Below are 23,711 nucleotides of genomic sequence, written 5' to 3' on the forward strand. Positions count from 1 at the left end.
CTCCTCCCTCCACTCAGCTCAGGTAACACAACCAGCAGCAAGAACTGAAGCCAATTAGGGTGAATTTCCTTATTTTATCCAATTTGGCCTCGACACCCTTTCTCTACCTCTGTTCACCTGTCCCATCTTGCATATAGCTCTTTAAAATTCTTTCTTTCTTTCTTTCTTTCTTTCTTTCTTTCTTTCTTTCTTATTTTCATTTTTTTAAATTAATTAATTAATTAATTTATTTTTTTTTTAACGTTTATTTATTTTTGAGATAGAGAGAGGCAGAGCATGAACGGGGGAGGGTCAGAGAGAGAGGGAGACACAGAATCGGAAGCAGGCTCCAGGCTCCGGGCCATCATCAGCCCAGAGCCCGACACGGGGCTCGAACTCACGGACCGTGAGATCGTGACCTGAGCTCAAGTCGGACGCTTAACTGACTGAGCCACCCAGGCGCCCCTCTTTCTTATTTAAAAAAAAATTTTTTTTTCAACGTTTATTTATTTTTGGGACAGAGAGAGACAGAGCATGAACGGGGGAGGGGCAGAGAGAGAGGGAGACACAGAATCGGAAACAGGCTCCAGGCTCTGAGCCATCAGCCCAGAGCCTGACGCGGGGCTCGAACTCACGGACCGCGAGATTGTGACCTGGCTGAAGTCAGATGCTTAACCGACTGCGCCACCCAGGCGCCCCTTTCTTATTTTTAATAAATACTTTCACTCATAGTATTTTCGTTTGTCCTGGAGTCTGGAGAGATACCACTAATGAATTTTTAGTCTAAGTCAACACTAACATTCTCTCTCCTATTTTAAGAAACTTGTTCTTAAATATATCCCTTCCCATCACAGTTTAAAACAGTTTCCCCCAAGTATAAAGTAACCTCTTTTTTTTAATGTAAGGTACAAGTACTTTCAAGATGCAAGCTTGAAAAATGTCTTCTTCACAGGTCCTTTTGGTCAGTGGAAGGGAATTTCTATATGCACCATCATTCCTGAAGCAAGATGACTAACTAATGCCTGGAATTGACTCATTTGTGAGTTATAGGTGAAGTGCTTTGGCCACGAGGTTCAGCTAATAAAATAATAAATTCTCTTTTTCTCCCCCTAGGGTAGAATTTTATCTTCTATATTATCACTATATTCAGTGACACTTAGAGGCATTTATTTTTTATTTTATTTTTTTTCATTTTATTTATTTATTTATTTTTTTCAATATATGAAGTTTATTGTCAAAATGGTTTCCATACAACACCCAGTGCTCATCTCAAAAGGTGCCCTCCTCAATACCCATCACCTACCCTCCCCTCCCTCCCACCCCCCATCAACCCTCAGTTTGTTCTCAGTTACTTAGAGGCATTTAAATTAAGGAAGAGCTTTTTAAATTTCTCACATGCCACCATTCTCCCACATGGTTGGAGGCAAATATTTCCCCTTTCTTTTGGTACCACTCTTCTGTACTAGTGTTATTAATTACCCACATTGGCAACTAATCATTTCAAAGACAGGTTCTTGAGGCTTTGAGTTTTTCATCAAGAAAGGATCATTCAGCCCTATCAAATGAATAAGACATGTACCTGTTTTGAGAAAGGCTTGAGATTTTAAGAGCAAAACTGTGAACTTTCCATTCCAGAAATGTAAATGTCACCAATAGCCTCATCAATAAACGTTGGGTGGAATATGCAAAGAAAGCATGCTCTTAGTGTGTAGAATACTACATCCTTGTACAGAGAAGTTAGTGAGGAAACACAAGTCATTTGGAGACAGAAGCATGGTGGTGCGGACTCATCCACAGGGGAGGACACTATTTATGCTCACCCGCGGTGGAAGTGATGCATACAATGTGGTGTTTCCTAGGCTGTGAGGCTCAGGGAGACTCACTAGATTGTCATCTTCAAAGTATGTGTTTAGTGCCCTCTGGAGGTAAGGAATGTCACTCATGTCTGGGTTCAGGCAAAGGGCATCAAAGGTCTGTGACTGCCCTTCATGGACGTTGCCAAAGCGGGTACGGGGTGTTCAGAAGTATGTCCCGTAGCTTTGGTGAGCTCCAGCTGTGTGTGTGGTGCCTGGTGATTCCATGGGCACCCTGGGCACTCTGTTCTGTATTGTCCCTCTGTGACTTCTGCTCCTATGTGGTAGGAAGCAGAGGATCACAGAATTTGCCAAATGAATTCCCCCTTAATGATAGGCTTATAATCAAAAATGATTGTGATTAAAATTTTAGGGTTGGACCCCTAACGGCAGTCAAAGGTTTCAAGTGTTTTGGTGTGCCCGATCTTTCCAAATGTCTTGACTGTAATGGACTTAACAGAACTTGTTGCCAGTAGTTTTACTGGGATTGTGCTGATTATTGGGTTAAACTTGTTGCTTTTTCTTTCTCTTTTATTTTTATTAAAAATTTTTTTAATGTTTATTTTTGAGAGAGAGAAAGAAAGAGAGAGAGGGACTGAGCATGAGCAGGAGAGGGGCAGAGAGAGAGAAAGAGAGAGGGAGACACAGAATCTGAAGCAAGCTCCAGGCTCTGAGTTGTCAGCACAGAGACTGATGCCGGGCTCGAACTCACGAACCGTGAGACCATGACCTAAGCCAAAGCTGGACACTTAACTAACTAAGCCATCCAGGCACCCTGATTTTTCTTTCTAGTAAAGTCTGTAGCCCGTTAAATCATATCTGATTATTTAAACAAATTTTTGTGGGCTTGGATAGGTCTGTCTTCCACCCTCCCTCCCTCTCTCTCTCTTTCTTCCCCATCCCCCACCCCAATCTAAATCAAAGGGTTACTTGTTTGTTTTAAGACAATGGCAAATAGCTTAAGTAAGCAATTCGACAAGCCGGTGACATCCCTAGTGTAAATGTGTACTCTTAATGATATGACTGTATAATTTTTTAATAAACATAATGGGAACATGATAGGCAATACATGGTAAATAACAACCAAAATAATCATCACCATAATGAGAATGATTCTAACAAGATCCAACAGTACACTTGGATTCAAAATCAAACCTGTGTATAGTTACAATTGGGATGTGTTGGCTGCTGTAAAAACAGTACACTTTATCGTTATCCCTCAGCACTCTTGCTCCATGATTTTGTTGGTACGTTCACTTACCGGGCACACATGGAAATTAAAGCCTAGATTTTTGGGGGGATATTTTTGAATAACTATAACTTTTTTTTCTTCCAAAGAATCTTAGAATTGAAAGGTGACCAAGAAGAAACCTGTCACTTTGCTTCGCACACATATGAATTTACTCTAAAATACTGGAGCAAGTATGTATTTAAGATCATTGTGGAATTACTCCAAATTCTGAGCGTTACATAAATAAAAATAATTCCCTGATATTTCTTTGGGCCTACCAAAAGAAAAATGACATTATCAGTTTCCCAAGAAAAGCACAGATCTCATTAATGGCACACTTCAGTGTTGTCACAAATTCCCTGTGAGGATCACAGATGGTGAGGATACTCTAAGGTCCTATTCAGGTCAAGAAGGCCCAGAAAGGATGTTAACAAAACATATAGTTCATGTGGCACCTGAGTGGCTCAGTCAGTTGAGTGTCTGACTTTAGCTCAGGTCATGATCTTCTGGTTCATGGTTTTGAGCCACATGTCGGGCTCTGTGCTGACAGCTTAGAGCCTAGAGCCCACTTCAGATTCTGTGTCTCCCTCTCTCTGTCCCTCCCCTGCTCACATTTTGTCAACAACAACAACAACAAAAAACATGTAGTTTGAACAAGACACCCAGGGGTTCCGGTTTACCGTGCTTATTGTGGGGATATCGCCCAAGTAGTCTCAAAAACATGAGTTAGTAATATCCCTTGGAAGCTCAAAAGCAATTTTCCCCCGTCAGTAGCTTTCTGACATTTCATTAGTTCACCACATCCTGAAAATAGAAATGTGGCTCCCAGTGTTTTTTTTTTCAAACCAAAGAATAGTATTAAGAAACAATATTCCTCAAATACAGTCACAGCTGCATACATATGTCTCAAGCCACTTTCCTAGGTCCAGAGACAATCATGCCTGTGTATAGACTAATTCTATACCACATTCTCTAGTATTATGGAAAGTCAATCCCTTGGAGAACTTCTTCAGTGTACTTACTAAGTGATACCAGGTTTCCAGGCATTCTCTCTATATGATAACAACAATAATAGCTAATATTTATTGAGGACTGTGCTAACGTGCTTGGCAATTTCCTATGATGTGATGACTGCTTCTAACCCGATTGTACACACAGGTGAAAGAAACTGAGCCACAGGCTTGCCCACAGTTAGACATCTAGTAAGTGAGAAAGTGTGTCCTCACACCCCATTCTCTGTGACACAGAATCTGGACTCTTTACCTCTCAGCGCCAGCTTGCCTCAGAACCAGAACTATTCAATCTGCTCAAGCAATCAGTGCTTTCAGAGAGGGGCATGAGGAGATTATAAAGACTGTCTTTATACACACTCACTTTCCAGCATCCTTAGCCTTTTGGATTGCTCAAGGAGAGAAAGTTGCCAGAAAAATACACACACAACTCTCCTCTTTGTCAGCAAAAAGCAGGGCCCCTAGAGAACTCTGCCAAAGGGAAGCGGAAGACCATAAGATTATCCTTGCCGGACTATGAGTGATGGGTTAGCCAACAAAGACAGAAAGAAGTACTGTGCTTGGCAAGCGATGTCTATAAAAGGCCAGTCTTTTCTCACAAATCTGAGGAGCAACAGAAATGACAAGAAAGGGGAAAGGCAGGAGGGAGAAAAGCAGAGGGAGGGAAATTGGAGGCTGCATCAGTAGTCACGGCGTCGGCCCTGCTGGCTGTTTTTAGAAGCAGTGACATACAATCCACTGGCAACAGCAGAGAAACAAATCGCTCGAGACAGAAGACAGAACAGCTTTCCTGCCGTGAGGGACAGCCAGCCACCTGTCTCCTGTTTCTGTGGCCCTATGGGATCAGGGGCAGGGAACGCCGCCCAGGGCAGGGTGGAATGCGAGCAGGCAGCTGCTGCTGCTCAGTGTCCCCGGGCACACCGCTGTGCCCTGCTGGGGCAGGTCACCAGGTTCCTCTGCAGTCCCTCCATTAACTGATTTTCACACAGTCCCCTACAGCAGAGGCAGCACTGAGCAGAGGCATCTGGGGGCGGGGGGGGGGGGGGCTTTCACGCCCCTCTGCTACCGTTTGACATGGAGAAGTGATGCTTTCTCAATCCTTGATTCCCTTTTCTGTCCAGGTCACTGCCCTTTTGTCTCTCCCACGCAGAAAACCTGGAGTTGCGGCTACAGTCACTATGTGGTTTATCACAAATGGTTCACTGTGTTCTGCTTAAAGATACCAAGAAAGTGTCTGAAATGTCTTAAAAAAGAGATTTCCACTGAGAACAAGTTAAAATCTGGTGGCTACCTACTGAAACGGTTGGTCTACTATTTAGAGAGAAAATCCAGCTGTCCAGCTCACTTCCTGAAGATAGCTGTGGTTTTATTTTGGGTGGCTCTCGGTGGTTCAAGTGGTATTCTGAGTTCCACCATAATAATAAAAGTTCTGGGTTTCTGAAGAGTGTTACATGAAGGGCAATAGCAACAATCGTTTAGTAATGTCAGAGCAGGTGATGGAATCAGGTTTGAGTGCATTCTAAGATGAACCTAAGAGGGTTTTCCAGTAAGAGCCACCACCAAGAAACAGCAATGGCATCTCTGGAAGCAGGGTTATAATCGCCAGCCTCGCTTCACTGTCTAAGCCAACAGGCTGAGGCTCTCTGGACATTAGAGCCCTGTGCACTTTTCTTTCCAAACTCCTTCCTGGTTCAGATTTAACTTCAAGGCACGCAATTTTCTTTATCAAGGAATCTACAGTACCTCTCCTTGATAAGATTGCACTGCTGCTCCCTCATCAGGAACATGTGGAGAGACATGGCCCTGATACAACACCCAGGAAGTCAGGCCAGCAGACTTCATCACAGGGCAGAGCCCTCAAGGGCTCTTTCTGGACTTTGTTGCCCCAGCTCTGCCGCCTGCCTGATTGAGTTCCACAGGCCCTCTCAGAGCGACACCTGGGCAAGCCACAAAGGCAGGGGAGAAAGGTTTATATTCCAGTCACATTATTGCTCTGACTTTGGGGCAGGAACAAGCAGGTGTGTGGCTCTAAATGTGTTTTGCAGCAGGTGGGCAGCGGAGGAGGGAGCCTCTTAGAGGAGGAAGCTGGAGTTGGGGTTTTCTTACTTTTGGAGAAAACTGTTAAGCTTCCTTGGGGAGAGGTTGTTCTTTATCTTGCTGCCTGGCTCCCTGCCTTCTGGCTGAGCCCCCTGGGTCTCCGGGTCCTGGTGTGTGGCTGGGGCATAAAGTTGGAAGGTTGGTGACTGCTGCTCAGGGCTCAGCATTGCCAGTCTTGCTGCAGGTCTTGCCCAGGTCTCATGCCCTAGTTGGCAACCAGTTTATTGCCTTGTTTCTGGTACCCATGAAATGGGTACTGGCCCTGTTTGATGAAGCTTCCCTGCCACTAAGCTTGAACCCCAAATCTTGTAAGCTGTGCTCTCTTATTTCTTCATTTCTCCCTTGGTTTTCCTACTGGAATCCCATTAGTTTAACAATGGGGACTTCCCCTATTCTTCAGGGACTATAGCCTGTTCCCAACCTGCTGGGGTATCTGAGGCTCACAGGGCCATTCATGAGCTCCTGCGAGGCTGTATCCATTTCCTGCTGCCCACATCATGAGCTCCCTGAAGTTGGCTGCCTAACCCCAACAAAGGGCCTGTGGTCAGACCTCACCTCTCCCTCCACCCTAATGTCAGGCCAACATTGTGCACCCCGTATCCTCTACCCACTGGTAGTTACCCTGGGGCTTACTGGCCATGCATGTGGACCTCTGCTGACTGCCTACTTCTGGGCTCCCTCCTGCGGGGTTGTTCCCATGTCTCCAGCCTGCTCTCACATCTTGTCATCCTGCTCCAGTGAGGGAGTGGATGGGGTATCAGATGTCTCCAGGAGGACCAATCCTTTTGCCAATAGAGCCCACACTCATAATCAATCAACTCCACTGTGCGATGACAAAAGTCTGTGTAGCCGTCCCGTCACACAGTTCACTTCAGAAGTTAAGAAAAACCTTGTTTGTCTTCTGGAAAGCATGGTTTCCATTCCCATTTCAAAAATACCTTTTGCCTCTGTATGGCCACTCTGGCCACCTTGTCTAAAACTTCAACCCCCTTTCCTAGGACTTCCATCCCCTAATCCTTATTATTTTTCTAAGCTTTTTTTTTTTTTTTTTTTTTTTTTACTAAATACTGCATATTTTACTTACTTATCTTGCTTACTGTTTATCCCTTCTGGTGGAAAATAAGCCTCATGAGGGCAGTGATTTTTATTTATTTAATTGTGCCTACACTCAGAGCAATTCTTGGCCCAGGGGAGTCACTCAATAAGTATCAGTGAGGTAAATGATGGAGTGTGTGGGGAATGAAGAGATGCTTGCTCCTTGCTCTCCAGGCCACTGGCCACCAAGACTGTGGACATCTGGCCCACCCGTCTAGCCTGTCCATCCCGGCCCTGGGAGCCTGGCTCCTTGGCTTTCTCCTCTCCCCATGGAGCAGCACTCACCTTCAGCTTGTGCTCATGCTCCTTGTTGACACGTGCGAGCAGCTGGGCTTTCCTTCTGTTGAGGGCGTCGATGAGGGCATCACACTGGGCCACCAGGCAAGCCTCGAACTCCACACTGTTCTCCTGCATGAGAAAGCACATCTCTCAGCCGCAAAGCACCTGGTCTCCTTGGGCTGCAGGAGAAGACAGAGCTCCCCTGACCATTTGTGGGGTACAAATCCCTGCTGAAGGAGATGAAAAGGAACTCTGTCCACAATGCACATTTCACGTTGTTTCAATACCTGGATACATTTCATTCTACAGTGATAGTGTTCACTTTAAATTGAAAAGGATAAATATTACTTAATAAATTTATCAAAAGGAAATCACACCCACAGTTTACATTATATTGTGTAAAAATAAAGCTTCCGTTTGTGGAGTTGAACATGAATCTTTCTGAGGGCTGGCAAATGTCTGCTTATGTATGGTGGAAGGTGGCATTCAGAGAGGCTGGCTGCCTGAGCAGGTGGGGTATTATAGAGGCATGAGAGCTAAAGAATCATTAAAATCAAGAGAAGAGGGAAGAAAGAGGACAGAAGTGGTCTTCAATATTAATCAATAATCCAATGATAATAGAACTTTATAAGAATAATCATGGGGAAAGTACTTGCTGCTTTCATTAAGGAAAGCAAATAGTTAATGTACATAGACAGTCAAGAACAATTGGCTTGACTTCTACCCAGCCCTAAAAGTCAAGCCACGAACCAATAGCTTGTGGGGGAACGCTAACCATGTTCTAAATGAATTATAGCTTCTCTGTGATGTTTACATTGAATGCTGGATCTAACTATTTTCTTGATTTAAATCTGTACATGCTATAGCATTTCTTTCAAGCAATTCTCTCCCTAAATCATAAGCATTCATTAATGATAGTCCTTTCAGTAAATCACATATGTAATTTTGATTGTCAAGTGATAATCTGAAAGACAGTTATAATTTATAGCAAATGAAAGATGAATACTCACACATACATGAATAGCATTGAAAAAATAGCACCCAACTGAGTCAACTGTAAGCTCTAGGGGGCTGGCAAGGAAGGAACAGCTTAGCCTATCAAATTTTAATTTATTCTCTAAGTCATAAAGAACTATGTCTCTTAATATAAGGATCTACTGATAGGCATTTGAGAACTTTTTAAATGCAAGATCTTCTTCATGTAATGTGTTATATTAGTAATTGCTTGACTAGTGCCTTCTACATGCTAAGTTTTGGCTTTCCTGGCAATTGTTTTTGAGTACTCAGAGAAGTCCTTTGGAAAATGTCATTTAAGAGGGCTCTATGTCCCACACAGGGTAATATTGGGAGGATGAGGGCAGCCCTCTTGCAGTTTCTGATTTAGAGCAGAAGGAAAGCTTTGCTCTGATGAAGAGGTGGGGTGCAGGGCAAAAGCAAAGAAGGGACTGACCAATCACCTCTGTTGTTCTGGAAAACAGAAGAAAGTGTACAACTGTTAGATTGTCAGGGGATCAAAAGTTTTAACATGAACATGCATGGAAAAAAGAGTGAGGAAAACAATATAAGATGCTTTGAAAGCCTGGCTTACCTTTAAAAAGACCATTCTACTTTGACATGGGTTAAATATTAACTAGGAAAGCCAATTTACTGGAGGCCAGAGTGAAGGTTATTTCTGTGAGGCAAACCTCAAAACATAAGAACAGTAAACAGTGTAGAGGTTCACTAGTTAAGCATCTCATGCAGTTTATGGTTTCTCCCTTTAGCAATAGTGGAGAGCTCACAAGCTCTCAAATGCTGGCTGATCTTTGGGTCATTGTGTCCAAACAAAGCAATCTGAAATTATAGTTACCAGGGGGGTCATGGTTGGAAAACACTTAAGTATCTAAGTAGAGAAGAAGCATTACTATGGGCAGGAAGGAAGGAAAGAGTGAAAGAAGGAAGGAAGGAAGGAAGGAAGGAAGGAAGGAAGGAAGGAAGGGCAGGTGGGAAGGAAGGAAGGAAAGGCAGAAGGGAAGGAAAGGAAGGGAGGGAGGAAGGAAGGAAGGAAAAAAGAGAAAATGTGACCTGTTTGTTATCATCAGATAAGATATAATTATTGCAAGGTGTTTTGGGAACCTGAAGAGTTTTAAAAACTCAACAATAATGACTCTGAATTCACAAAGAGGCCTCTTTCTAAATATGCAGTAGTGGAGAATTAGGACCCTAGTGCCAAAGGTAGCAACTATTTGGAAAACTAGGTTGTGTTCCTGGCTTGTTGGCAAAACACAACCACCTCGAGAAGGGGTGTGTTTGAAGTTGGCCTGTATGTGTGTTTGTATTAGAAGGGACAGAGCAGAAAAGAATAATTGGAATTTCTCCACAACACATTAAGGTAGAAGAAACAAACTCCCTGCTACACAGCTACATCTTAACCCACGGAGTTTGCTTTCTGTCTCAGGTGCTGCCAATACCTGGATCTGTTGGACCATGTTGCGGAGCTGCACCAGAAACTCCTTGGCTTCTTTGGCCCTGTCTGACAGTCCGTTCAGCGCCTGGGAGAGCTGGCTCTGCAAAGATAAAGAAGGAAGCCAGGGAGCTGTAACCACAGGAAGTAGCAACAAGGTCTTACGGTGTTGTTTTGATCCAAGACCCAAGAGTTCTCAAGCCCCTCAGATTCCTCTTCTCAGAGCTTGGGGCAGTTAGCCAACATCTGTATATGAGGATTCTGGTACTAATGGCATCCAGGCACCTTCCACAAGCTCCTGAGAAGTTTCTCCTCTGAAGCAGTGAAAGCTCCTGGTCATTGCAAAGGCCCTTGCCACCTGATACCTGTCTGGAAATTCCACATCTCATGAATTAGTTAATTAATTCAGCAAAAATTTACTTAACTTAAAATTAAAAGCTAAAGTGAGTCAGAAGATATGATGATTATCAAAATTATTTAGGCCAAAGTGCTATTGGTCTGGCGTTGGGGCAGGAAGAATACAGTCAAGAACAGGATGAAGGAAGGAAGGGTTAGAGCACTGGTATGATGCTCTGGGGCTACTTCAGTGTAATGGCACATACAAAACCCACGACCACATTTTTTTCATCAAGGTCACCCTCCTTCTCCCAAATACAGCCCTGTTGCCCTAACTCCTGTCCATTCCTCAACCAAGGAAGACTCTCATCCTAATTTTCCACACTGTCCTGTCCATCTGGAATGCAGTTCTGCTGGGGGCCATGTGTCCAGGTAAACACTGGCTTTCCCAGCTTCCCTGTCTGCTGGGGTGGCCATGGGACATACTACTAATTGATGAGACTCAAGTGGAAGATGGCTGGGGGTGAGGAGGGGTCTGAGAAAGCTCTTGCTTTTCTGCTAACATGAGACCAATGTGGCTGGTACAGCCTCTGCCCTTTTGCTCCTGACTTTATGGCAGATGTCTTATGACTCTCACTGAGAAGGCCAACATGGTAAGGGAGGAGGGGTGGAAGAAGAAAGAGCCTGGCTCCATTGGCATCATTGAGCAGCTGAACAACAGTTGAGTCTCCTACCACTAGGCTTCTTGTTTGTGGGGAAAATTAACTCCTTGTTAAGTTCCTGTTTGGGATTTTCCATTACTTTCAGCATTGTACTTAATGCAAAATTCCTTCTGCAATAAGGAATTTTATCTCACCTGTAAATTACAGAGACAAACTCCTTTCCCACAACACCTTCTTTAAAGACTAAAGCCCACTCTCCTTACCAACACAAAGCTTCATCCCTCTCTCCTCTCAGTAAAAGGGCAGAATCTTAAAATTGTATCTCTTGGTCTAATGAATGTTTCTCTTTCTTTTTTCTCTTCAATCCAGTACAGTTAACATACAGTGTTATATTAGTTTCAGGTGTGCAATATAGTGATTCAACAGTTCTATACATTACTCAGTGCTCATCAAGTGTACTCATAAGTGTACTTTTAATCTCTTTCACCTTACCATATGATCCAATAATTCCACTACTGGGTATTTACCCAATGAATACAAAAATACTAATTTGAAAGATATATGCACCCCTATGTCTACTGCATTATTGAAAATAACCAAGATATGGAAGCACCCCAAGTGTCCATTGATAGATGAATGGATAAAGAGGATATATAGGAGATATATCTATATCTATATCTATATCTAGATATATAGAAGATATATACACAATGGAATATTACTCAGCCATAAAGAAGAATGAAATCTTGCCATTTGCAAGAATGTGGATAGATCTACAGAGTATAATGCTAAGTGAATGTTCTTTTTATATCTGCCTTATTAAATATAAAGTTAGGCACTGGATCTCTTTAAAAATATGCATGTCAAATGCTTGATAGAAATAATGTGGGGAGATAGAAAGAACATAGGCTTTAGAAGGGTTCAAATTCTGGCTCTGTCCCTTACTAAATGTGACCTTGAGAAAGTTACCTCTGCCTGAGTTATTCCAAAGCAAACAATGGGAAGCATAATAATATTTTGTAGTTGGGTTATTGTGAGGGTTTAGTGCACTCACCAATAGAAAAGCTCCTGCTAGTAAGGGTAATGGTTAAGGGAACTAATCGAAATTCATAAATTCTGCCAGTCAGTGGCTTTTCAAACTTTACACATGGTTTTACCTCATCCATAAAATGAGAAGAATATTACTCTTCTTGGGTGTTATGGGCATTGCATGAGATATTAGATTAAAGCCCAGAACCTCTCTGGTGCATGCTGCGTGATTAATCAACATTGGCTGTTATTCATCTTCTTCCTTCCTGCTCACAAACACCTGCAGACTGACTGGGGAGAGTCACAGGGCAGATTCCTGGAATGGGCTCTGCTCATCCCTTGTACTTTGATTTATGTACTCAGACTCTGGGAGGCTAGACCAACACAGCTGAGGAAGAAAAAGCACAAAGTGAGCTTGCAGTGCTGGAAGGGCTGCTCAATTATTTATTACTAGTCCCAACTGCACCTATAATTTGGGGTGTAAGTTTTCTCCTCAAGAACTTTTTCCAAGAGCCGAGGGGTTGAGGGAGAGCAGTAGAGTCTCATTTAGAAGAGCAGGCAATAAAATGAGAGAGACATATTCTAAAGGAGACATTTTTCATTGTTATTTTAAACTCACTTCCCTTCTTCTGAATGAGCAAAAGTTTGCTGGCTATCAGTTTTCTTCCCTCTTTTTAAAAATTTTTTAATGTTTTTATTTATTTTTGAGAGAGAGAGGGAAACAGAGCAGGCATGTGGGAAGGGCAGAGAGACAGGGAGACACAGAATCTGAAGCAGGCTCCAGGCTCTGAGCTGTCAGCACAGAACCTGACATGGGGCTCAAACTCACGAACCACAAGGTCATGACCCGAGCCAAAGTGGGACGCTTAACCGACTGAGCCACCCAGGCACCCCATCTTCCCCCTTTTATGATAATCTATGCCTTAGTAACCACATTTGTATGTTGAAGTACAGAAGCCAAGTTCACTCATTTATACAGAACAGACGTGACCTGATTTGTTGTATCCCAGCCTTGCAATTAATTATACAATGTAAGCTAGATCTGACACCCATTAAAAATTGTTGACCAGGTACTGCTATCTACTTAGAAAAAAATTATTCCGTAGTATACAAAGAGTGCTGGCCTCATCCACTCCCAGGTTTTGATACGGCAAAGCAATAAGTCAACTGGAAAAATCAATTCGTTTGCAGATTACCTTTCCTTGTGTCTATATTCAGTCCCAAGAATGCCTTCTACCTGGCTAACGATGTTTCTGGTATTTGATAAACAATTGCATTGTAAGATAAAGATCTAAAAACCTTTCTCTTAAGCTTTGCCAACTTGTAGAAATTGAGCAGGAAACAATGAAAAACCCTGGAAACTATTTATCATTAGAAAATGCTCTTATTATAAGGATTTATGTGTGCGTCGCTTTTATAGGATAGTTCTTTGATCACATTTATGAGCTAAATCTGATGTAGAAGAACATTATTATTGATTGATTTTGTTTCCCAGAAGCATTTAAATTCCTGCTCTGGGCTAACAGAAATGTTCTGTATTCAGGACCACAGAGCAGCCTTGTAAATTTATACCAGAACACCAAAGATGCAAATATTTAGTGTGTGTTTTCGTTACAGCCTCCCTGGCTGTATATGTAGCCGTTAGAAGCGGTTTTTAATGCCTAAGAAATGACATTCTGATTTCCTGGATATTTGTTTTCCAATTTTCTGAAAAGGTGTCACGTTCAGAAAGTGAATGAGAGTGGGGAAATGATGTAGCCGTGGAGGCACTGACAAATTTCCAGGCAAGATCTCAGAGCGTGCTCTGAATAACCAAGATCTCCCAGAAAGAAGGCAAGTTGCTCAGAGCTTGAAGGAGAGGAACAAAGCACTCCGCCTCCTTCTTCCTTCTTCTGCTGCTTTGTCCCTCCAACTTCCACCCAGATTCCCTACACCTTCCAAAGGAGTGGAGGTTATAAGGGGTCAGAAGCTCAACCTGGAAGCCCCGGGGGGAGGACAGTTCACAACCCATTATTACTTAGGCTCAGCAAACTGGTATGGGATTCAGTTCATCCTGACCAAATCCTCACTTGCCCAAGCATCTGCCCAGCTGCCAAGGCACGCCCACGCAGAGGAGGGTGCCCTGCCATGAATATGATTCACGTGTCACTTCCTCCCTCAATTTACTATGAATATTGGATGGAGACAATGGGGACAAATGAAAGAAAGCTTCCTAGCTGTCTGCAATCTGAAGTTACAGGCATGGGATGGGTCAAAAGGGTCAACCAAAGAATTAGTACAAAATAGATGAGGTGACAAACCAGCAACAGTGGCTTGATGGCCCCTGTGACCCTGTCACAGTGCACACCTCCTTCCCAGGTACCAGGGTCAACACAAAATGGCAGGAGCAAAGTGATGATTGATGCCATGTGATTCCAAAGTAAGGCCCCTCGGAGAATAACAATTTTTTTCTGGAAGAAATACTGGTTTTTTTTTTTAAGTCTTACTACATTATTGACATTATATAGTTAAAAAGCAAAGGCAAGAAATTCTAATAGTTATGATATATTGATTGTTTCTTATTATCAAGGAACTGATGCATGCTTTTAATGTGTATCTATTCAATCCCAGTCACCACCCTGCAATTTTGCAGAGTCTCAGAGAGGACACACATGAGTTTAGGTTTTATTTATCTATTTTTTTAGTGTTTATTTATTTTGAGAGAGAGAGAGAGAGAGAGAGAGAGAGAGAGGCAAGAAGGGAAGGGGCAGAGAGGAGAGAGAGAATCCAAAGCAGGTTCCTTGCTGTCAGGATGGAGCTGGACATGGGGCTCGATCTCATGAATCGTGAGATCATGACCTGAGCTGAAACCAGGAATCAGACGGTTAACCAACTAAGCCAGCCAGGCTCCCTGAGTTTAGGTTTTACAACTTACATACAAAAGAGTAGGAACACAAAGCCTAGTCGTCTGACTCCAAAGTTGTCCTCTTTGCTTCAGCCGCCCAAAGAAGAGAAGTCTTCTCTCACTCATGCAGGAAGAATAAAAACAACCTGCAGCGAGAGCATGTGAAACTAAAGAAGGTAATTTGGTGGGGGGATTATGATTGATTATGAGGGAATTTGATTATACTTAGCAATCAGATAAGATGTGAACATGACCTGTAAGCTCTGTGGAGGACAGAAGGGAGGAAGACCTTACACACCTATAATCTAACACACTGTTCCATATTATCCCATTTCTGTTCCTCAGTGCTAGATCTGGACACACAAGTACACAAATATCCACACCAAAAGCTAACGCATAATGCCATTTACCTCTTTTTTAATAACAATTTAAATCCAAAAATTCTGTTTTCGTCATTCTTTAAAGCATAAACATGGACCAGAAATGTTGTTATTTCACCAGAGAGCAGCAACTGAATGAGATAGAGCAACGGTAATTAATCTGGCAGTGGGGTTAAGAGGACAGACTTTACAGTCAGATGGACTTGGGTTTAAATCCTAGCCTTTTACTAGCTGTGCGACCATGGACATATCACCTAACTGTAGTGGATATTGTGGTGCTCTGCCCAGATTCCCTTCTAAAGGCTGGTGTGTCCTTCCAGCTGCTGGGAATATCACTGTTGATAGATGGCACTAGGCGTTGTTTTTGCCTATGGGGAACTGCATTGCTCAGCACTGGGCCCACATCCAGGGTGTCCCATGAATGACTGACTGGCCTCCTTGCCATGATCTGAGAACAACCCTGAAGGGCCATTCCAGCTCTAGAACTCCCTTCAGACTTGGCTGAGGCCACTGCAGGTCAGGTTCATCCTCTGCTCAACCCTGGCCTTCTCACTTCCTCACAGATGGACCTACTGAAACCCTGAGCAGCTAACTATCCTTTCACAACTCTCTGAGTCTGTGTCCAGGAGCCCCAATTTAAAACACTAAGCTTGCTAGGTTTCAGTTCCCCCACCGACAACATGGGGATAATAACAGTACCTGCGTCATAGGACTGTAGTGAGGATTACGTGAAATCATGTATTCAAAGTTCCTCTATACAACACCTGTGAGCATTGTGTAAGCATGTAATACTTATAAATAAGTACTATTTTTATAATAAGAATTATGTTAAAATATACATGCATAAATCATTGGAACATTTTGTTATGCCACATGTCCCAGTTTGGGGTTTGGTCAACTACGATTAGTCAGACAGTGCCCTAGACTGTAGTATTGTTCACAACTATTTGCCCCCTCCTCATTTTTGCCATGAGATGTGCGGTGTCTCCTGTAGAGGGAGCATGTGTTCCTGCCCCATTCTTATTCTTGGCCACGTGATTTGCTTTAGGCTAAAGAAACGTTGTGATTTTCTGCCAGCTCCTTTGCTCTTCTTGTCACACAGATTCAATGGCATGTGGATAAACTGGCTCTCAAAAAACACATTCTGATTTGTAATGTTTGCTAATTTCAAAGGTGTTAACACATAGTTGATTTTAGGCTACCAACACGACATTACTGAATGTGGAGCTAGAAGAGGTGTGTGTACTATCAACTCTTTGGAGCAGTGTGCAGGTACGACCAGGTACCTGCATACCTGCTACCACTGGGTATGTCCCACAGAGTGGCTGTGGGCTTCAGAAAGAAGACTTATGGAACAGAACTTCAGACTACCTCCTATGATAGAATATGAGCAAGGAATAAACCTTTGCCTCTGAGATTATAGGGGTTGTTTGTTACTGTAGCAAAACTGACTAATACAGACAGCAATGATAAACTTTTCCTTTGTGATTTGATTCAATCAATTTTCATGGAATTTGCTGTGGACCGGCCACAGTGATTCATGTTAGGAAAACAATGATAAAGAAAATAAATACAATCCCTTCCCTCATGGAACCATCACTGTTCTGAAACCACCACCATTCTGAGCTTAACAATGTCCATTGAAAAGTTCTCTCTTATGGGCTCTCTATTGAAGCAGAAGAAGACTAGACTATTCCAACAACTAACAACAGAAATGTACCTTCTCCACCTCTCAGGGCAAATGAGAAGTAGCTGCTTTCCTTGCCAGGCATAGCCAGTTCTGGCTACAGTTTGAATTCCAGACATATACTCTGCATGGCCTTAATCCACCCAACTTAAAATATTTATCTGCCTTAGACAGGAAACTCTCAAGCTGGAGATGCAAATCAACATGGAGGGTTTCTTTCAGCGAACTAGATAGAAGAGCCACTTATCACCTTAAGGCACAGCAAAAAAAAAAAAAAAAAAAAAAAAGAAAAGAAAACAACAACAACAAACAAAAACAAAACAAAACAAAACAACAAAAAACCTGTTGCTTTGCCCAATGTTCATAGCTTCTTGGGGAAAATCAATTTGCCATGTCTCTATGGCTTTTGCAGAGTGCTGGAAGCAATGAAAGAATTCATGCAGCAACTGTTGCCAGGGAAGGCATGAAACTTTAATAATGCGGCAAGCCTATAGGCTGCATGGTCAACATCACCCTGCCCAAGGCTCTGTCAGAGAGCATGCCTTTCTATGGATATTCAACACACATGATATGTGTGTTGTTAGGCAGTTACTAAGTATTTACAGCCAAGGATCAAAAATATGCCTTCCTTGGGCTAAGCCTTTGTGTAAATATTGGATTTTACATCCCAGAGATTGATGACTGGATAGATCTCCTTTGTACGTATGTTGCCTTTTCTCTGGGGAGAATTCTAGGGCACCCGTCAGCAGGCTCTGAGTCCTTTCCCAGAAAGCTGTTTTCTTTGTGGATCCCTCTGGCTGCCTGAATGTCCACACCGGTCTGCCATGTCCTTCCCGGTGGTATAGCATTCTGCATTGTCTGATACTACTGGGGAACAGTTTGAAGATAAGCAAAACAGATTTGAAAACAATAAAATTTTAGTTCTCTATAGTTTTTAAGTGTCCCAGAGGGAAACTTTCATTCTTCAAATGAAGGTTTTTCTCTAAACAATTAAAAACATGTTCTTAGAAACATATATGATGAAGTGAAAAAAATCACTGAACTATTTTTTATATAGAAATGCTTTCATTGTGTTCTTTCAGAGACACAAGTGTTAAGTGCCAAAGCTGATGACCATTATTTGTTACTCATGTTTCTAGTGGTGAGAACTAAGTAACTACTAGTAGGAGCCAGACGTTTTTGTTTCAAGAAATAACTCCCCACCCTGCCCCCCAACCCGCCCCATGTTTCAAAACCAAACATGCTCCTCTCAGAAAAATCAGAAAATAAAAGACTTAGAAGAAAAAAATTATGTCACCAGATACATTATTTTTTGAATTTATTTTTTAAATAAAGCTTATTTATTTTGAGAGAGAGAGCATGATCAGGGGAAGGGCAGAGAGGAAGGAGAAAGAGAGAATCCCAAGCAGACTGTGCACTGTCAGCACAGAGCCCAATTAGGGGCTCAAACTCAAACCATGAGATCATGACCTGAGCCGAAACCAAGAGCTGGACATCCTAGTACCCCATCAGATACATTATTAATAGCATTAATAATGAATCCTTGATGTTTATCCTTGGAGATCTTGTATACATTGATAGGCAAATATGTATCCCTATATATAATGTGTATGAACAAAATTGGAATAATGTCATATACCCATTTCTGTCTTGAAATCTGCTCTTTGCACTTGATATGATATAAATGTTTTCCCATGTGACTAAAAATATGCTACTTCCCCCTTTGTGATAGCTATCTAACACTTTGATAACATTTACTATGTGCCCAGCGCTGCTTGTAATGCTTTGTACATATTAACTCACCTTTTACACACACACACACACACACACACACACACACACACACACACACCAGCAAAGGTGGGTACTATTATTGTTCATAACTTTTGTAGGTGATAGAACTAAGCAAGCGAAGTTATGTGGTCCAAAACCATTAAGCAGGAGTGCATGGGTGGCTCAGTCAGTTAAGCATCCGACTTCAGCTCAGGTCATGATTTCACGGTTCACAAGTTTGAATCCCGCGTCCGGCTCTGTACTGACAGCTCAGAGCCTGCAGCTTGTTTCAGATTGTGTCTTCCTCTCTCTCAGCCCCTCCCCTGCTTGCACTCTGTCTCTGTCTCTCTCTCTCTCTCTCTCTCTCAAAAATAAATAAACATTAAAAAAAAACTGTTAAGGAGATGCTGTGACCAGAATCTAATCTGTTACCCACTAAACTATGACCACTAACCCAATGTATAGATGCATCCTAATTGATTTAACTAATTTCCTACTTTAGGACATTTAGTTTGCTTTCATCCTTTGCAAAGAATTTCTGACATGAATTTCATGAAGAAAATCCTTCAATACATTCTTGATTATTCTCATTTCCCAAAATGAAAATTCACATTTACTTATACTAAATGTTATCATGTTATCAAAATGTCCTTGAGTGGTCATTCAATTTACACTCTTGATAAAGCTGATGTGAGTGATACTTGCCTATATAACTCACTGAAAATATCATTTGGGGGCACCTGGATGGCTTAGTTGGCTAAGTGTCCAACTCATGATTTCAACTCAGGTCATGATCTCACAGTTTGTGAGTTCAAGCCACGCACAAGGCTCTGCACTGACAGTGTGGAGCCTGCTTGGAACTCTCTCTCTCTCTCTCTCTCTCTCTCTCTCTACTTCTTCCCTTGATCATGTACTCTCTCTCAAATAAATAAATAAACTTTAAAAAAACCCACAAATATTATCATTTGTATTTGTTTTCATGATCAGATAGGCAATGAATGAAATCTTACTCCTAAAATTTGCATTTTAAAATTACAGGGTAGTGGTTTCAAAAGCTTCTTATTGATCTTTTCCTAGTTAAGGTGAAAGTTCCCACTGGTATTATTTGTAAAGCACTCATGAGAGGTCCTAGCCCATAGAGCCCTACTAGTAATGCATAAGTGTTTGTTCAGGAAATTAGTTTCTTCCTACTGTTGATGACTATCGGTGAACAAGGCTGGCCTCAAAACACTTGTTTGCTTACCAAGAATGCCTGAGGGACCAAAAACTGGAAAACAACCTGGAAAGTTTAGGTGGCCTTCCAGAGAAGTGAAAAGTCGTGGCTTAGTAGTTTTAGTAGAATTCAGTCAGAATGTCTGGTTCACAAAATCTCTACTCTTTAGAAGTTATAATCCTTATTTTGTGGATACATACATGTACACAAGAGCTTCTGTAAACATTAAATGGGTATAAAAGAAGAATATAGTCTTTGCTTCTAGGAGAGAATATATATAATATAAAGATAATATGCACAATATAAACTTTTGTAACACGTTTGTAAGCATAATTAAACTTGTTAACTGGGTTATTCAGATACTCTATATTCGTGCTTGTTATTTGTCTCTTTGACCTACAATATTTTCAAATAAATATGTGATTAAATTTCCCACAAAGATTGTGCTTTGACTGTATTCTCCTTTATTTCTAGGAGTTTTTATCTTATATAATCTGTGGCTTTGCTGTCCTATATTCTTTGTACATTGATTGTACCTTTTAACATTAGACCACATCCGTCTATGTTTCACTTAGGTCTTTTGGCTTTGAACTTCATTTCATCTGATATTATTATATATACCCTCCTTTCTTTCTCTCTTTTGTATAAACTTCCTCATCTTTTATTTTATTTTATTAAAAAATTTTTTTTAATGTTTATTTTTTTGAGAGAGAGAGAGACAGAGAGCAAGCAGGGGAGGGGCAGAAAGAGAGGGAGACACAGAATCGGAAGCAGGCTCCAGGCTCTGGGCTGTCAGCATGTGAGTCATGACCTGAGCTGAAGTTGGATGCTTAACTGACTGAGCCACCCAGGTGCCCCCGTCATCTTTTATTTTAAAACTACATTTGTTTTTAACTCAATCTTATGCTTTTTCTTTTACTTATCATAGGGAAATTTGGGCTATTTACATTTATTGTATTAATTGATATAGTTGGCTTTATTCCATTTTTATCATATATGTTTCTATTATCCATTTTCCTTTAAAATTTTTTTTTGGCTTTATCACATTTCCTTTAATATCTTAAAGTACTCATCAGCTAATTTGGATATTTTGCTGTTTTTCCATTTTGCAAGCTGTTACCTTCCCATGTTTCATCACATGTAAACTTTCATTTGTCTATAACTAAGTCAAAATTAACTAGTAACTTTAATTCTCCTACCCCACTACATTCCCCCAAATGCTTCACTTAATGTTTAATAATCTCTTAGAAATTAAGAAATATCATTTTAAAGATTTAAAGAACTCCTGGATCAAACAGAAAATTAAAACTTCATTTACCGGTTCCTATATATTAATGAGGAGAATCAGTTTATGAAATATATTGCTTTATTTAATATGATGTTTTTGGGCTAGCTAGACAACTCAAACACTTTACTACTGCTCCCTCTAGAAATACTGTTCTTAGATGGAAAATAAAAGAAATGGATCATAAAAGAAAGAGGTGGCTTTTTTGCACTTAAGTGCTTCTATCCAGGATGGCTCTGATTATTCTTAAGTTCTAAGGGTTCAAAATTTCAGAGTATTTTTTAATGAAATCTCAGCTTACTTGAACTTACCTTAGGAAAGCTGTATTTTTCAAAGGCATGGGGTTATTAGTAGTCTGGGAAATGTTAAATGCAATATCTGAATTTTAATTCTGACCTTATGACCTGAGTACATCACTAATGCAGACATTAGCACAGATTCTTTAAAAACAAAGGGCACACGAGGAGACACCACTACACACCTACCAGACTGACAACACCGAGTTCTGGTGAGGACGGGGAGCCTCATACATTGAGAGTGGGAGTTAAAATGGCAAAAACCACTTGAGAAAACTGGCTCTTTCTAATAAAGTTAAATATATACCTACCCTACATGACAGCATATGTCCACAAAAGGCTTGGATACAATGTTCCTAGCAATTTTATTTATAATAGCCCCAAAGCTGGAAACAGTGCAAATGTCTATTAGCGGTAATATGAATAAATAAATTGTGTCTATTCATACACTGGAATGAAAAAATTGTGTATATTCATACAATGGGATACTATTTGGCAATAAAAAAGTACAAGCCAATTTATGCAAGACATAAATAAAATTTTAAAAATTATATTGAGTAAAAGAAGTCGGACACAAGAAAGTGCGTATTATTTTTATGTAAATTTCAAGAATAGGCTATTTCAAGAACTAATCTATAATGATAGAAGTCAGGAAAAATGGGGAGAACTTGAAAGTAATGTAAAGAAATTCTCTGACGTGGAGATATGTTCTATATCTTGATTGGGGTGGTAATTATATATATGCATGCATGTATATGTATGTATGTAAATATAGACATGTACATATATATGTTAAAGTTTATTGAGCTGTCAATTTAAAATTTGTATACTTCGTTGTAGAAAATTTATGCTTTTTAAAAAATGGATATTTTTGATCCTGAATAGCCAAAGCAATCTTAAGAATGCACAAAGTTAGAGGCATCATGCTCCCTGATTTCAGACTATATTACACAGCTATAGTAATCAAAAAAGTATGGTATTGGCATAAAAAGAGACACACAGATTAATGGAACAGAATAGAAAGCCCAGAAATAAATTCACACATACACGGTCAAGTAATTTACAACAAAGGAGCCAGGAATTTATAATGGAGAAAGGACAGTCTCTTCAAGAAATGGTGTTGAGAAAACTGGACCACTATTTTACACCATACACAAAAATGAACTCAAATGGATTAAAGACTTGACCATAAGACCTAAAACCATAAAACACCTAGAAGAAAACCTAGGTGGTAACCTCCTTGACATCATTCGTGGCAATGTTTTTTGGATTTGAGACCAAAAACAAAGGCAACAAAAAGCAAAAGTAGATATGTGATTACATCAAACTAAAAAGCTTCTGCAAAGCAAAGAAAATCATCAGCAAAATGAAAAGGCAACTTGTTGAATGGGTTATATGAATATTTGCAATATGTGATATATGAATATTTGCAAATCATATACCTGATAAGGGGTTAATATCCAAAACATATAAAGAACACATACAACTCAATAGCAAATTAACAAATTATCACATTAAAAATGGGCAGAGGATCTGAATAGGCATTTTTTCCCAGAAGATACAGAAGGCCCACAAGTACACAAAGAGAGCACTAATAATCAGGAAAATGTAACTCAAAACCACAATGAGATATCACCTCATACCCATTAGAATAGCTTTTTAAAAAAGACAACAAATAGCAAGTGTTGGTAAAGATGTGAAGAAAAGGGAATGCTTATGCAGTGTTGGTGGGAATATACATTGGTTCAGCCAATGGAACACTCTAAGCGGATTCCTCAAAAAATTAACAATAGAACTACAATATGATCCAGCAATTCCACTTCTGGGTATTTATCCAAAGAAAATGAAAACACTAACTTGAAAAAATATACGCACCCTCATGTTAATTGCAGCATTTATTACAACAGCCAAGACATGGAAACAACCTAAGTGCCCGTTAGTAGATGAATGGATAAAGAAGATGTGAGATATATACTCAGCCACAAAAAAGAATGAGATCTTGCCATTTGAGACAATATGGATAGACCTCGAGGGTATTATGCTAAGTTGGAAAAGAGAAAGAGAAATACCATATGACCTTACTTATATGGTAGAATCTCAAACAAAACAAAGTAAAACAAAACAAAAAGACCCCCAAACTCATAGATACAGAGAACAGATTGGTGGTTGCCAGAGGCAG

At 40.8% G+C, this 23,711-nt stretch overlaps 1 protein-coding gene across 9 annotated transcripts in view; it reads right to left on the reverse strand.

Moving 5' to 3' along the window:
• The window catches only part of TRIM9 (tripartite motif containing 9), a 112,520-nt gene that overhangs the window by 40,032 nt on the left and 48,777 nt on the right, over positions 1 to 23,711 (reverse strand). For all 9 annotated transcript variants that reach the window (XM_043556136.1, XM_043556130.1, XM_043556134.1 and 6 more), the window contains exons 2-3: positions 9,995 to 10,090; positions 7,551 to 7,673 (exon numbers count right to left, since the gene is read on the reverse strand). In XM_043556136.1, the coding sequence (XP_043412071.1) occupies positions 7,551 to 7,673; positions 9,995 to 10,090 (219 nt within the window). The remainder of the gene's footprint in view (positions 1 to 7,550; positions 7,674 to 9,994; positions 10,091 to 23,711) is intronic.

The sequence above is a fragment of the Prionailurus bengalensis genome, chromosome B3, assembly GCF_016509475.1.
Source record: "Prionailurus bengalensis isolate Pbe53 chromosome B3, Fcat_Pben_1.1_paternal_pri, whole genome shotgun sequence".
In the NCBI taxonomy this organism is placed as follows: Eukaryota; Metazoa; Chordata; class Mammalia; order Carnivora; family Felidae; genus Prionailurus; species Prionailurus bengalensis.